At 41.6% G+C, this 16,439-nt stretch overlaps 1 protein-coding gene across 2 annotated transcripts in view; it reads left to right on the top strand.

The window, feature by feature from the left end:
* Fras1 (Fraser extracellular matrix complex subunit 1) overlaps positions 1–16,439 on the top strand; it is a 404,303-nt gene that overhangs the window by 863 nt on the left and 387,001 nt on the right. Inside the window, exons 2-4 of one of the 2 annotated variants that reach the window (XM_063247217.1) lie at positions 295–480; positions 8,930–8,961; positions 11,447–11,482. In XM_063247217.1, the coding sequence (XP_063103287.1) occupies positions 295–480; positions 8,930–8,961; positions 11,447–11,482 (254 nt within the window). The remainder of the gene's footprint in view (positions 1–294; positions 481–8,929; positions 8,962–11,446; positions 11,483–16,439) is intronic. The other variant, XM_063247218.1, reaches the window with a different exon arrangement.

Raw genomic sequence — 16,439 nt, 5'->3', positions numbered from 1 at the left:
ACGGGGTCCGGCCAACTTCAGAGCGCGGCCGCGAGGACCCGGCGCGAGGGGCTGCGCGCGGTTGGGGACCTGAGAGCGCGCGGTGCATCCGGTGACCAGCAACTTTCCTGCGAGACTTGGTCACGGAGGGCGCCTTGCCTCCTCCTTGCTCCTCAGCTCAGCCCGCGCTGTCCTGCAGAAGCAGAGCTGGTGTCTACAGCTGCACAGCTGCTGAGCGCCGCCCGGCGGAGGAGCGCCGCGAACCCCCGCGGTGGGCACCTCCGACCCGCCCAGCGCCTCTTTCCCCCGCCCCAGGTCCCCGCGCGCTGCGCCCGGGCTCGTGGCGCCGAAGCCCGCGGTTTGGCCGAGATCGGATCCTTGGATGCGGAAGGCTGGGTTTCCCCCTGGCGGGTTCCGAGGCAGCGATGGATGCCCTCAAAATGTGGCTCGGCGTGGCCCTAGCGCTGGCGGAATTTGCAGTACTAGCTCGTCATTCCGAAGGTAAAGCAGCGGATCTCTCTCTCTCTCTCTCTCTCTCTCTCTCTCTCTCTCTCTCGCTCTCTCTCTCTCTCTCTGTCCTTGCAGTTTAAACTGAGCAGCGGGTTTTATGATGCTGTGCTCTGTGGGGAAGTTTTTGTTTTTTCTTTAGGGCGGGAGTCGAGAGTTTTTTGTTTAGGGAGGGAGTGGGCTTTTTTCAGTGGATTGCTACTTCTGATTGATTTGCACTAAGATCGTGGCCCGCCTCGGCCTCCCTTTTCCCCTGAAGTGCTTTTGGGTGGGTGTGTGGCCTCGGGAGGTAGCACCCCTGAGACTAGATTCCCTTTCTTTCCACATCCTCCTGCCGCCGGAGGAAAAGCAGCTTCTGGGAGGGAAGACGAGGAGCGAGCCATTGCTCCTACTGGGTGAAAATACTTCTGCTCCTGTGAAACGTGAAATCCTACACCTTAACCTCCCTGCTCTCGGCTCGCCGCGTCCCAGGAAGTCTCCCCCTGGAGCCCAGTGAGATTTCCTAACTAGCTGCTTAGGCGGGTTCTGGTGTAGGCAGCTGCACGGAAATAAATCTCCCCTACCGAGGAGCGCGAGCCTGCCGGCTCTCCAGGAAAAGTGGTTCAGGAGAGTTTGGGTTCACTGTCTTACTTCGCCCTCTGCCTCCGGGTTTTCTCGCTGGTCTCCAACCTACTTATGAAACCCTGGAGCTGAGGACGGGGAAAGGAAGGAGGCGGTGGGTGAGCGTTGTCGCCATGATATCAAACACAGTTTAGGCTCAGGCAAACAAACACATCCGTAAGGAAACGAGAGTTCAGAGTTGCCCGCCGCGCTGGGGGCTCCCACCTGCTTGGCGGAGCCGGGGAAGTGGCCCAGTTAGTGCTTCAGAGGGGAAGGGAGTCGTGGTACGCGAGAAAGGCGGCTTCACCCTCGGCTCTGGGCTCCCGGCTTCCCTCCCGCTCCATGCGTTATTCATCCAGCTGCGGGAAGAAGGTTCACCTGCTCGGCTGCAGAGCAGCGCCACGGCGCGGGCAGGGGCCGCGATCTGGGTGGACTTGCAGTCCCCGGAGCGGCGCCTCTCCTGCCCCAGCCGGCGAGGGGAAGGCGGCCTGGCGGTGGAAACGCGCGCACAGCCGCAGATTCTTCCCCGCTGGTGAAGTTGTGGCTTCTGCCGGAAAGTAGTGTGCGTCCCTGGGAAAAGCGCGCCTGGGCCTGCAGCCTTCTCCCAACGATGCATCACCTGTGGAGACGCTGGTTGTGTGTGCGAGTGTGTACGCACACAAAGATAAAGAAAAAGAAAGTGAAAAAGAAAAAGAAAAACAAAAAAACCCTGCAAGGTTTCATTATAATTGCCAGATGGAGAGTCAGCTCAGAGCATCTAAACTTCCGCTTCAGGCTTAGATAAACTTAGTTTCTTATTTAGAATCTTATCCCAGAAAACGTGCTACACTCCTGGATTGCTTATCAGGGGGCTGTTGAAATGATTCAATTTCTTAGAACCAAGATTCTTGAAATGACAAAAATTATTACTAAAAGCCTACAGGGTGCGCTTTTTGAAAGATGAGTCAATATAGTGGCAAAGTTGAAGAACCGCCACAGTCTTTCGATGGGCTTAGTAGGGTTAGTGATATTCCTTTAAGGATTCTTCAGAGCTCTTCCCCACCATTCTGTTGTTTTGTAATTTGGATTGCTCCTTCCTTGCTAGATGTCTGAGAGTTTCCATCCAAGTTAGTATGCCCTAACAGTGAATGAACGTTAGACATTACTGAGCCACGTGTGGTGTGATAAAAAAAAATGATGCGTTTAAATTTTAACAAGTTTTAGGGTAGGGGACAAGTTTCATTACCATGAATCCCCTTCTTTCCCCCACCCCTTGAACACCTTGTCCCATAGTTCTTGCCGCTTTCCCAAGCTGTCCAGGAAGTCTTCTTTCACGTGTGTGTCTTCAGTTGAACAATCTAAATGGCTTCCTCGATGTTCTGGATCGATTCAAAATGTTTATCTTGGCCAGGGGTTTAGCTCTGCAGCCTAAGTGCCTGCTTGGCAAACATGAGGTCGTGAGTTCAATTCCTGGTACCCCTCCAAAGGTTTATCTTTCAAGGTCATTTTGACATTGAGAAGAGCCAGAAGTTATATAGTGCAGATCCAATGAATAAGGTGGATGAAGGCAGATCATAATATTTTTAAGGCCTGCCTTTTTGCTATCTAGCATTTGGCATTAACACTGACTATATGTTTGCGTACACTTCATCAAGACACAAAAGAGGACTTTTAGCACTAGTTTGGAAAGTGGCAAGAACAATGGGATAAGTGTGTTGGAATCCAGGAGGAGTAACCTGATGGGAATGAATTAATGACAGTGTGCCCTTTTCTAATCTATTTTTGAAAAACATTTTAAGCATTCACCATATCTTTTGATCACCCCTGTATTATTTTCCTGGCACAATATTAATCACTTTACATGTCTTATGTCTTATCTCAATTTAAATAAGTGATACCAGTCCCACAGACAAAATACCAGTTGTCATCTGGTGAGACCTTTGGTTTCATTCTTCTTTTAAAATTAAGAGCCCTGAGGTCAATGATAGAAAGCATAAGGATATTAGTTACTCAAGTTTTGTTAACCTGAGGAATGATTTTTAAAATTGGAAAAGAAACATTCGAAGTGTGCTTCTCTTGATGAAATACATTCTGACACTTGTCTAGCAGCTCATGGAAGAATGAACCTTTTGTGTAGTGTTCAGAGAACATGTCGTGCGTGTGTCTAGTACCCCCCACTTACTACCTTCCCCAGTTACAGCCGAAATAGGTGCATCCTTCCTGATTTTGTTGTGTACTTACTGAGGAATTAGGAGGATGTCTTAGTCCCTTTCCTTGGTATTGAAGCACAATACTGACACCAACACATTAAAGGAAGGAAGGTTGATTGTGGCTCATGTTTTCCTGGCTGGCTCAAGGCAAGAAGGGTGTGCTGGCAGGGTCTGATGCAACGAAGTGTTCCCATCATGGTGGCCAGGTTCACAGCACAGTGCCTGTGAAGGAAGGCCTGATGGAGGAAGATGATGTATACCCTTCTGGGTCACGCCTCCATGCCTTTTCTGTCCAGGTCCCACCTCCCAACAGTACCTCAGCACTGAGCTCATCACTGGATGAGTCTACCCATGAGAGCAGCACCCCTATGATCCAGCCACCCCCAAATACATGAGACTTGGGGAGACATTTCAGATCCAAACCATAAAATATGGTTTCTGGGTATTCTTATCTCCCCAGGTCAGCCCTAGCACATAGTAAGTACTCAAAAATATTGATCATTTAAACAAACATTACCAAATCACATTCATTTGAGTTAAGCTTAACTAGTAGGCTACTTCCTGCAAATAGTAGTGAACTTAACTAGTAGACCAGCCTCTATGATTAACTGACTGACCTTGAATGAACTACTTAACTTTTTTGGATGTTATTTTGTTTAAAATGAGGAAGTCTCCTAAGGGGTAGATGTAAAATACCTAAGCTTATCATCAAGCAGGGAAGAAAAGAAATTGCTTTATTTGTAATCAGTTGCAACTTTCAGGCTCAAAATTTTAATTATCAAAAGAAAAATGAAATTTGATAGGCAAGTTGTTGGTAGTGTTACTCTACATTGCCAAACTGACAAAGTACTATGAGTTGAGGACTTAATAAAATCAAGAAGTTACAGGGAAACTGCTACCATGGCTCCTTTCTGAGTCAGAGAAATCTGCTGGCTTTAATGGAGATACCTTGAACCGTGTTTATATGTGCAGTCTTGTGAGGTTACATTAGATAGACTTGGAATTAGAGAAATACCACTCGATAACTGAGAGGTAGTCAGTGTCCTGTCACTCCTCCTGTGATTGCGGCCAACCCACAGTCTCCCAAGCTTTTCCTATAAATGCCATTAGCAGCTTACACCGGAAAGAATCACTTTATGGATAATGTATTTTATTTATAGGTAGGTCAGCATTTTTGGTTTCTCTCTTGGCTGGTAAGTTGCTCACTGCTTAAAACTGAATATTAAGGAGAAGACATTGGCCAAGAAAAATAGCCTCTCCCTCTTTATCTTTCATTCGACAAACCTTTATTGAGGGCTTATATATCTGGTGGTGTGCCCGATCGAGGGATAGAAAAGACACCAAAATAACTTGTCTTACTTGCCCAGTTTGCATACCCCAAAACACACACACACACACACCCCAAAAACAGAAACAAGAAACCCCAGCATAGAGATATGAGTGTTTAGTCCTTGTTGAGTTTTCCAAGATTGAAATGTTACTGATTCCAATTGATTGATATTGATTGCAGCTTTATAGTTTTTGACTTTTTTGGTTACTTGATGATAGAAATAAAGAGGTGGGATACTATCAAAAGCTCTTGTTTCTAATAGATTGTATTCCCACTCCCCTTTGGGGTTTAGGTTCTGAGCATTATCCTCCCCACAGTCGTCCTTGGTGAGAACATACTCATCCATGCAAACCGTTACGGATGTGGATGTCTCTGCTGCTCAGTTTTGCTCAGAAACCAGTAGTCATAAAATACCACATGGCCCAGAAGAGGGGAAGGGTCTACCACCCTGAAAGTTGGAGCTTCATGCCAAATGTACTAGTTTTAAAACTGCTCATTTTCATTTTAACTACTCTATTAATTGATCTGACTCCTAGTTGACAGTAAGGTTAACAGAGCTGCCCAGTTGGTCCGGAAATGATTCTTTTTTAACTATTCCACAGTGTACACAACCATATGCTGAATTATAACATAATGTACAGCTTGGACATTTAAATGCCAACTTGTGGCTGCTTTCTCCTAATGAGTCATCTTTGCGTGTTCCCCTGCTCTCCAGGTCTCTTCACATGCTAATGGTTATGTTTGCTACTATTTCTTTCAACTCTTGGGCCTGACCTTCTGTGGCTCTTAACTTCTCTAACTTATTCAATTGATCATTTGGGGTTTTTATAGTGAATAGTTTCAGGGCATAAGTCCTGATTCAAATTATACCTCAAAATTGCCCTGAAAACACTAACATTTTTACAGGTGTCTCATGAAAGAGGACATTATAATCTGCAGAAAGGCTTCAAAAGAGACATGCATTTGTTTAACTTTTATACTGAAACATTTGCTGATCTGACCTGTGAGAAATGAATCTAGCACACAGGAAAAAGAGCGGTCAGCTCTCAGCACCCTGGCTTCCTCTTGGCACCCTGTCATTCATTGTCTTACCCTGCAGAGCTGCACCCACTTTCTCAAAGCCCCTAAGGTACAGGATAAAATCACCTGACCCTTCAGCTGTGTTCCATGCCCTGAAGCTGGTAGTGTTTTGGTTTGAAAACTCTTGTGGTCTCTTGTTTTTCCTGAACTTAGAGCCTTGCGCATGCTGGGCTGCTTCACTACCGCTGAGAGTGTGTCTCAGTGTTGGAGCATTAGCCCAGCATGCGCAAGGCTCTAAGTTCAACCCCAAGTACTCCCAAAGAAAAAAATTCACATTGAGATGTAATTTCCTTTAAAGTTCAACCAAAGCCGTAAATGTAAACCTTCTCTAGGCCTTTCAGTTGCTGAGGTATGCCTTAAGAAAGAAAGATGAGTGGAGGGAGTAGCCTTCTTTGCCGTATGATGTGAATTGATGGACTAGTGAAAAGGCCTCCACCCTCATCTGAACCAGGATTGGCACCCAGCACCTGAAGCTAGCAAACCCCCGACTTCATCTGCTGGTGGGTGTGCAGCCTGCCATGGTGTGGGAGAAATGTTCTTGCTCGCATCTGGCTTTGGTGGTGATAAATGTTTGATAGCACTGGGCATCACACTGGAATGCTTTATTTTCTCAAGAGAGTAGAAATGAGGTTTTGGAAACTGTGTTAATGGAGACTCGTTTGTGCAGCTGCCTTCCGGGTAGAAGTGTTCTGGTTTAGGAAAGCCCTCAGAGAGAAAGCTTAGCTGTTTTGGAATTGTACATCATAGAGCAACCCAAATTGAGTTATTTCCTTTTCCTAATAATTGAATTTACCAGCAGCTACACACTGTTTGGCTTGAGTTGGTAGCAGATATTTCACTTAAGCAAGAAAGGACGTGATGTCACTCTTCATGAGGCTTTATGCTTTACTGTCGCAGGGAGACTTCCAGAATGGGGTTTGATGTAGTTACCTCTTCAGGTACCTGATTTCTTTGGGTGCTTTGAAAAGATACTGACTTTGCAAGGTAACGCTATGGAGAGGAGAAATAAAATTAGTTATGTGTCATCTGATGTTTTGATCAGCAATCAACCGAATATAAAACCTTGATCTGGAGATGTTACTGTACACTGTACTGTACTGTACAGTGATGGCAGAGGCCTCTCAGTTGGTGTGTGTTCTGCTTGCACAGTGGTGAGATTATCTAACAATGTGTGTCTCAGAAAGCTTCTTTATTAATACATCATACGTGGATCTGTCTGGGGTGGTCTTATTCTGAAGGGTAAATACTGTCCAATTTTCTGTATTCTAAATATTTTGTATGTGGAAATTGCCAACTGTATATGATAAATACATAAAATTTTATATCAGTTAAAAACTAATATGTGGTGAAAATTTTATAGTTTAGCCTTTTAAATAGATTTGCTTAAAGTATGCCTAAGTGATGATGATCTTATCATTTGTAAACATTAGAACTAATTAAATGTCCATTTAAGTAATTTAGAAAGTGAATTGTCCTTTATATATGTATATATTTGATATATATATGGTGATTTTATATCTAAACACATATCCTTTATTCTTATGACATACCAGAGCAAATATGGAGCAAAATTTCTTTAGGAAAAATCAGTTAATTAGGAAGGATTTTCCCTCAAGACTTTATCTCAAGTTATTCTTATTTGAATGTCAAGGACATCAAAGTCATTTTAGTAAATTTGCTTACAGAGATCTTTGGTTCAATCTAGGTGTAAATAGTTGTTTTCTGCAAAATTGTTCCCAGTTCCCTTATTGGTGAGGAAAGCAGTTAGCTTTTTCTAGAAGAGTTAATTTTTTGAGACTTCATGAAGGATCTGTTAGAGGCAAGCACTGTAGTACATAAAATATGTCCTTCCTGTGATTCAGTTTGTAGCTCTGATTTGGTAGCACACACTTGTGTTCCGGTGAAATCAAAACAGTAATTGGTTAAGAGTGGATATATATGTTTTTAAAGTCAAGATGGCGATTTTACATTGTTTTAAACTATAAGATTTAAAGATTTACTGTATGATATGCCAGTTTTTCACAATATATAAATTGTCCAATTAAATTCCGCCTTCTTTTGCATTTAGAATCAGCATCTGTTTTTTTTTTTTTTCATTTCGTTCCTAATGACTGGAAATATAAAGATGTATCACTTCATAAGTGGCCCATCAGAAAAAAGTAGTGTGAAAAAGTGTTGGAGGCCAGGAGTCCAATAGAAGTGTTGCCAAATAGCTACCAATTATTCTGGTCTAAGAAATAGTCTAATCTAACAAGGTGTAGTGGTCCATGCCTGTAATCCCAGCACTCTGGGAGGCTGAGACAGGAGGATTGTGACTTTGAGGCCACCCTGAGCAGTTTAGGGGCTTAGCAAGACACTGCCTTAAAATAAAATGTAACAAAGGGCTGGTGGCTTAGCTCAGTGTAAAGCTCTGGGTTCATTTCTCAGTAAACACACACACACACACCCTAAAAAGGCTTATTTTCTCCAAAGGGGAACATATTGTATTAAAGGCATGAAATAGGTATTTGATGTCAACCAGATACCTAGGTGAATGCCTACTATGTGAAGAAATGAGGAACACAAAAGAGACGTTTTCCATTTCCTAAGAGAATCGGTATAGCGTAGTGGGGTAGATAGAACATTTCCACATGCTTAGTACGAAGCCACAAGGAAGTGTGCAAATGTGAATTCACAGATAAATGATTCAGGCTCAGAATGTTATGAGCTCAAAGGAGGAAGGTAATAATCCTGTGGCCTGGAAGCATTTCATGAAGCCGATAGGATCAAATTCAAGGTCTTTGAATAGACCGAATGCATTCTCTGAACAAAAACCATTTAGACATAAAGTTTTATCATGGGATCGTTGGCCTTCTGAGTTGGGCTGGAGAATTTGTAGAAGCAAAGGGTAGGAGAGTTACTTGGGTCAGTAAATTGCGACTGGATTATGGAGGTTTTCCTGACTTATTGCAAAGGAAAATAAGCTTAGTACTTATAGAATGCCATTATCAATGCATATATTTTAAAATTTAAATAGTAAGTTTTAATAGTGCCTTCCTTTATGTGTGTCTAGGAAATAATTGTTTTGATGTACAGAGTTATTTCTCCCCTGAGGGAAAAATGCTCAAGCTTTTTAAGATTTTGGAAGAAGCACTTTGCTGGTGCTGTTGCATGGGGATGGAGTTTTAGCAGGGAGCCTGCTGGGGCAATGCCTTGGTGGTTTGTTATACATCACTTTTAATTCCCATTTTGTTTTTCCCCACAGGTGCTTGTGTCTATCAAGGTTCCTTGTTGGCGGTAGGTCATTCTTAATGTATTTGGCTTATTTCTTTTGAATGTAAAATGCTTGACTGAAGTTACTGAGTGAGGTGATTCTATCATTGTACAATATGTTTATTTTTCTTCCCAGTTTGAGGATTATCCCTCATCCTGGCATAATCAGCCTCAATTGCTTAATACCTTTCCTAGAGTAAATTAGTTCCATTCGGGTACTCAGGTATTGAAAGAGAAGTTCAGATACCGGGGCACACAATTTGCATTCTGAGGCTGTCATTTGTTTTCTTTCTTTCAGAGAAAATTAGAGCCCATTCTCTTGTCACATATAAACTAGGGCACCATGTGTTTATATTCCTGTTGCAGTTGCTTTTTCTCTTGATCCCCTACCCAAAATAAATAAATAAATAAAATATTAAACTCAGTAAAACAGGAAAGATCCCCGATTGTTTCTTAGAATTATAGATTTAAGTTTTGGTAAATTAACATTTTTATCCCTCATCCTCTGCCATATAGGGGAGAATTGATTTTGAATTTAATGTCAGAATGACTTGGGGGAAAAGCCGATGTAAATCTCGTGCATTTCTTTTCATTAATAATGTACTATGGTGCATAACAGCGAGTTAAAGCCTTCTTGAAAAGACTGTCTACACCCCATCAACTCTAATAAATGGTGTGACAAGTTATTCTTTGCTACTTTTTTTATTTTGGTTTAATAAATGCTATAATAAAACACATCTGAGATGGTTGAAAAGGGTTTGCTCATTTACATTACCACCTGCTATTGACATGTGTGATATTAGTAAGTCATCTTGGATTATCCTTGTGGCGTTGCAATAGATCAGAACCATCCAAGAGTCTAGATAACAGTAGATGTTTGTGGTAATATTCTTAAATGTGGTCTTTAGAAACCAGTGTTCCTTCTTGATATTTTTCTCTTAAAGGACCAAAAAAAAAAAAAACCATTTTCTTTCCTTTTCTAATTCCTTGCCTTAAAACCAGATATTTATTTTTGTTCATTCTTTAATACATTTTAGGAATCATTTTAAAATCAAAGTACTCTGTGGTAGAGCATCAGTTTTGGGGAGCGAGAATAAATATGAGAAACAAATCAGTCATTTGTGTTAACGCAAAGGAAATTGCTTATGGTGTAGAGTGTCTCATGGTTTTTTATTATGTTCTTTTAACTGTTGAATCAACAGTGAAGTAGGCTGGCTATGAATTACTTTATTCCCTCCCCCATTTTAATGGAGAACCACAGATGGGGAGGACAGAGGGAGAGAGCCAGAGAGAGAGAGAGAGAGAGAGAGAGAGAGAGAGAGAGACAGAGAGAGAGAGAGACAGAGAGACAGAGAGAGAGAGAGAGAGAGAGACAGACAGTGACAGAGAGATGGAGAGACAGGGACAGAGAAACAGCAACAGAAAGAGAGAGAGAGACAGAGAGACAGAGACAGACAGTGACAGACAGAGACACCAGAGACAGACAGACAGAGAAATTGAGTTTCTGAATGCCATTGAGTGTTGAACGGTGGGCCATCACAAGACAACTCGTCATCTTTCTGTTCCATCTCTATCAGAAGAAAGTAGCTAGATCATCAGGTACACTTAACTTTGTTATGTGTTCTTGTGCTGTGAAAGCAACAAGTGGTTGGATCAAATGTAAAGGAGATACAGCTCAGCCAACTTGCATTTAACAGAGAACCTTGTTCCCCTCTGTGCCAATGCCCTTGCTGATGCCAGGGCTTGGGGCTGCTCACATTGAGTAAGCAGCTGGATACTTGTGAACCCTCCAAGTGACTTCAATTACCTTCTAAGGCTTTGTTACCTTTGCTCTTAATCCTCTGCAAGCCTGAGTTATTTAATATGGTACTTTTGCCATTCAGTTTGAGAGATACTACATTTATTACAATAACAGATATTATTAGTAAATGCTTATTTATTGAGTGATAACTAATGACTTGATATTCTAGCTACTGGAGTGTTTTGACAAATATGAAAATTTCTGTCCTTCTGAAGCTCAAATTTCAATGCATAAAATATACAGAATGGTGTGCTATTAAAAAAAGCACAATGTAGTGATGGGAGGATAGAAAAGACTCAATGGGGGTCCTGGGCGCTTCTTTAACTAGTATGATAGCGAAGGTTTCATTGAGAAGGTGAATTTGAACAAACACTTGGAGCAGGCAATCTAAGAGCTTGTCCAGTGGGTATCTGGGACACGAGAATTCCACGAGGGACACAGCAAGCTTTAATCCGAAGCAGCAACTCATTGGTCGTTTGAGGTTGTCTGGAGATCAAGTAGCAAGAACATGCAGGTGAGTGTGACCTGTTGGAGGGTGGCAGAAGAGGAGGTCAGAGTTGTAAGCAAGGGGTAAACTTTAGCTTATCCTTTTAGTAAGGTGGATAAACCATTGGAAGCTCCAGAAAAGAGAAATGACAAGGTCTGACTTATTGTTTAATTAAATTGCTGAAATGGGAATATAAAAAGAAATAACGTTCTTGTTTCTAGGGATACTATGTTGAATACTCTAAAAAGACTGCAGAGGTGAGTCACTAAAAACTTGCTGTCAAATTACGTGTGGGAGAAACAGCTATAAAAGTTTGAGGAAAAACTTGGAAATCTAGAGAGACACTGTGTTTGGATTTACTTGGAACCATTTTAAGTTCTCTTTCTGTTTTAAGGACATTAAAATTAGAAATAGGGTTGGGGAATGTAACTCAGTGGTAGAGTATTTACCTGACATGCATACCAAGAGAAGTTTTAATTATATAATTCCTTGCTGCTCTGTCTCTCTGTCTCTGTCTTGCTCTGTCTCTCTCTCTCTCTCTCTCTCTCTCTCTCTCTGTCTGTGTTACTGGAACTAGATGTATCAGTGCTTTCTAGAGAAACAGATTTAATTCAAGATACGCAAATATGTAAGAATTTGCAAGATTGGCTTATAATGGCCACCCCAAGCCAGGTGTAGATGAGTGCAAAAAGTCTGTCTGCCCCCTGGAGATCCGACGATCCAGTTGAAGGCCTAGAAATCTGTGGCATCTGCAGGAGTCCAAATCAGGAGGCACAAGAGTGTGCACTGGAAGCCGAGAGACCACGTCCTAGGTGAAGGCTAAGACTGCTGTTCCTCCAAAGAAACAGAAGCAAGCTTTCCTTCTCTGTTTTCCCTTTGTAACCTTCAGGCCACAAACCTAGGGCGAGTTTTCAATCTTCAGTTGTAAATCGCTTTAGCCACACCCAGAACTATGCTGATCCGATTTAGTTGGGCATTTCTTATTCAAGCTGACACAGTCAGTTAATTGTCACACTGGGCAATGAGTGTACATTTATATCTTTTGAATTAGAATTTGAAAATGTTACATAGTTATTATAGGATTTCCTAATTAAACACCAGTAGGTGGGAAGACCACTGGTGAAAAGACATCACACTCCAGGGACGGTGCTGAGAATGGTGTCCTTGACAAAATCTTATGCTTTTGGCCACACACTCACCATTTTAGTGCCAGAAGTGACTTCAAAGAGTATGTAGTTCAGAATCTCCATTTTATGGACAAGAAAACTGAATCAGGTATGTGCAGTTCTTGATATTTATTGGTTCTCAGTTAAGTAACCAGAAGGAGAGGATTGGTTAGCTTAAAAATGGCCAGCATCAGCTCTATTCAGAATAATTCCTTAAAACACATCCAGCAAATGATGGAGTTAGGTGCCTAATGCTAGTTGCCAACAGTCAATGTGTCTTATGAAGATTCTTTTTGTCGATACCTTTTCATTGTCGTCACTTGGTGCTTTGGATCAGGTCTTCAGATCATGGCTCTGGCTGTCTGATAGACTAATTGGAGTTAACCCTCTTCTGCTGCAAACCAGCTCTGTGACCTAGGGAAAGTTCTGGAACCTTCTGGAGCCTCTACTCCCAGGATGTGAAATGAGGACAAATAAAGCCTCCACCAATGGGATTTTATAGATTAAAGAAGACAAGGGGGGAAGACACCAACATGCAATGCCTGGCATCTGCTTTTTTGCTATAATAAAATTCCTCTTTATCAATCAGTTAAGAACAAGAGGAAAAGACAGTGATTAAGCCCCTGCTAGTATTGAGCACTCTCATAAATCCTAGGAAATAGGTATTGTCTGTACAAATACAGAAGCTGAACCTCAGAAAGTGTAAATCACTTGTTCAAAGACATAATCAGGAAGTGCTATTGGAAGAGAGGATTCAACCTGTTCCAACTCTAAAGCTGTCCTGTTTCTCCCAGCCAGGCCAGCCTGCTTGTCTCTGCGCACCCCTAGCTAATTCCACTTTCAGCCCTAATGTCCACCCTCCTCCCTGCCGCACTTGCTGTGCAGTTGTCCCTGTCAGTCTTATCCCTGACCTCCTGCAAAAGCCAGCTGTCCCGGGCTAACCCCTTTCCATTTAGCTGAGGCTCTTCTGTACTGGTGTGTATGCCTTAAATTCACCTTGATTTAGGAAGCATTTAGAAGATCACTGCATCTTAGCAAATAAGTAATATTGTGCGCTGTGTATGTGTGTGCACATGTGTGTTGTGTCCTCCAACTTTAAGATTTACAGAGAGTAACATTCTGGGATGATCTGGTCTTAAGCCACCTCTCAGTTATGTGCTGATGTCAGCTGTCTCCCCCCTCCTTTCTTTAATGCTGTCTTCTCATTCTCTTCTTTCTATTGGTCAAGTCAGAAATTGTCTGAAGGGACCAAAAATACCATGAGAGCCACTAAATAATCTATTTTGGGGTATGTTCCTTGCACCACAGCATGCATGCACTTTCTGACCCCCAAGACTTTCTCCAAGGCAGCTCTCACAGAAGACAGTGTCACTGTCATAGAGGAATTTAACAAAGGGAAGCAGTGAATAGGCTTAACTGTGGCAGGGATATCTAGCACGAGGAAGAAAATACATTTTTTTGTTTTAGAGCTTGCACATACCTTGCATTCTTTCCCATCTATGTCAAATGAAAAGAAATGATCAATCCTGCTTCCCACCACATAAGCAAACACCTCTTCATTATCCACTTTCTAGAGATGGACAGTCTGACCCTTCACCTCAGTGTTTTCATCTGTGAAATGGAGATGAATGATTTCCTCCACAGAACTTTTGTGCAGGTGAAAGGAGATGGGCACGATGTACTTAGCCCAGTGCTAGTGTGGCCAGAAAGCAGTTATGATCATCAAAGGTGGACAAAATTATCCTTTTCCCTATTCTAAGAGTTAAGCTATGGGACATTTCTATCTGGGCTACTTTTGCTGACTTACACTGACAAGGTGAATCAGGAAAACATTTAGCTTTTCACAAAATTGAAAGAAAAAATTTCAAGGATAATAAAAGTGTGGAGTGTTCGTTCGCACATAATATACAACAGCAGAAAGATCCAGGTTGGAGTTTGAATCCTGATACCACAACACACTTGCTGTTTGGTCTAACATGTGACACTTTCTACAGCGGAGGCTGGTTTCCTCATTTACATGTGGAGATGGGGCTACTCCTAGGGTCATGGTGAAGACTGAGAACATGCTTGCAGCAGAGGTCAGAACTGGATCTGGTGAGGGATAAGTGGCCTCATTGTTCAGAGGGCAGCAAGATGTCAGAGCGGAAGTGACAGTGGTAGAGGCCTGGAGACCTTGGTTCAGATCCTGGCTCTGTAATTACTATTTAGGAAGTAGTTCACCTGAAGGAAACCAAATTTTAAATCTGCAAATATAGGAAGTTAGATTGAATCTTGTCCAAGATGCCTTAGGCAGTGCTGTGGTGGTGAAGATACTTGATAACTGTGTGGTCCTGAATAGTAGCCACGAGCCACAGGTAGTGAGGAACATACCTAAACCGTGGCTGGTGACACTGAAGAACTGAATTTAAACTTTGTTTAATTTCAGTAAACATTGAAATTTGATAGCCACCTGTGACTCGTGGCTACTGTATGGGACAGTACAGCTTTAGAAATTTAAAATTCTTAATGTCTTCTAGGACTTGTACTTTAAATGCAGTTTCATGATGGTTATCATCCCAGGTGAAAACTTACTGTAGGTTTTTTAAAATCAATTGTAGTAAAGATAGCAAGAAATTTATTATAATACACATATCTCCATTTATTGTTTGTTTATATAATTTGAATAATTTTAAGGTCATCACTTTTACAACAATGTTTTGCTCATATTTTTCAGTATGTTTTCTGCAATTAAAGGGGTAGCATTACAGTGGAGTCACCACTTGCAATCTAATCTTACATATTCCATTCAAATTTTTATGAATTTTTAATTTTTGGTTATTAGTCAAAATCCTGTGTAGTCATGGGAGTCTTACCTATTGTTTATATTGTAGCAGAAAAGAATTGAGTAACTGGTTTGATTTTTTTAGATTTTTGTTTCATAGGACTGAAAAGATTCAAGAGAATAAACAGTGTTCTTCACTATGCTTTTTAAAAAATTGGTGTGCTATATGCTACTTTTACTTGAAGATGTAACACCAAAGATAGCCCCATAAAAATGAAAATGTCTCCAACTTTCATTTGCACTCATTTATCAGTATGCTCAAAAAGATTTCATGGAGAAGAAAAACAAAGAAAGTTTAGAAGCTCCCTCTGTGAGGTGCTGAGAGACCCTCTAAATGTTAAATGCATCTTGCTCGGTGACTGCTATTCAAATGTCCCAGACTTTTTATTACTGAGTGAATTCTAGGCTTCCTGTGGATAATCATTCAGGGGGAGGTAATACAATTGACCATCCTCTAACTCCCCAGTTTCCCTTAAGCATACTAAGTAATTTCCCAATAACCTTTTTTGGGCTATCATAGGTTATCACTGTCTTTTTGAACATCTCTGGTCCTTCTTCATTTTTAAATACTGAGAATTTTAAGTGACGAGGCCACTTTGTATTAAATATGGATTCTTCATTAAAATGTACATATTTTACATGGTAAATTTTTTTATTTTTTGTAACACATTACTGTACAAGGTGCTGGCATAAATTTAGAGAGTTAATGAGCTTCCTTTAATTAGAGGTACTCAGGTAGAGACTAGACAAAATCCAGTACAAGACAGTGATGGATGGCTTTTCCATTGGCAGTTCTAATCTGGGTTGTCCCTTTGAAGACTGAAGGTCAAGATTATGTGTTATTGCCTAAGGAACCCCTTAGAGGGGTTGAAAACAGGCCCCTCCTTGATGTTCCTTCCTTCTAAAGGGCCACTGTACCTTGGGTAGTACGTGGTGAGATCTGGCCAGGAAGTGCCTTGGACGATTCCTTTTTCCTTGGGGTCTTGTCTTTTCAGTCTTCTGTTGTCATCATCAATCATCTATCAGACGTGTTGCTTTCTTTTTTTTGGGAATTTTTGTCCTCTCAAAAGACTTGAGGGAGAGCAACAATGCAAGAGATATTGTGTTTCATAAGATGCATAAATGATGAATAATCCATATGCCTTTTCACTGTTACTCCTATTCTTGTGGTAAGAACAGATGTTTTAAGTTAACAAACACATTTCTCAGACTTTGTTTTGAGTTTAG

Source organism: Cavia porcellus, unplaced genomic scaffold (assembly GCF_034190915.1).
Source record: "Cavia porcellus strain 051 isolate PalLab524CR breed Dunkin Hartley unplaced genomic scaffold, mCavPor4.1 scaffold_4, whole genome shotgun sequence".
NCBI lineage: Eukaryota > Metazoa > Chordata > Mammalia > Rodentia > Caviidae > Cavia > Cavia porcellus.
Note: the sequence above shows the minus strand (reverse complement) of the source record. Positions and strands in the feature narration are given on the sequence as shown.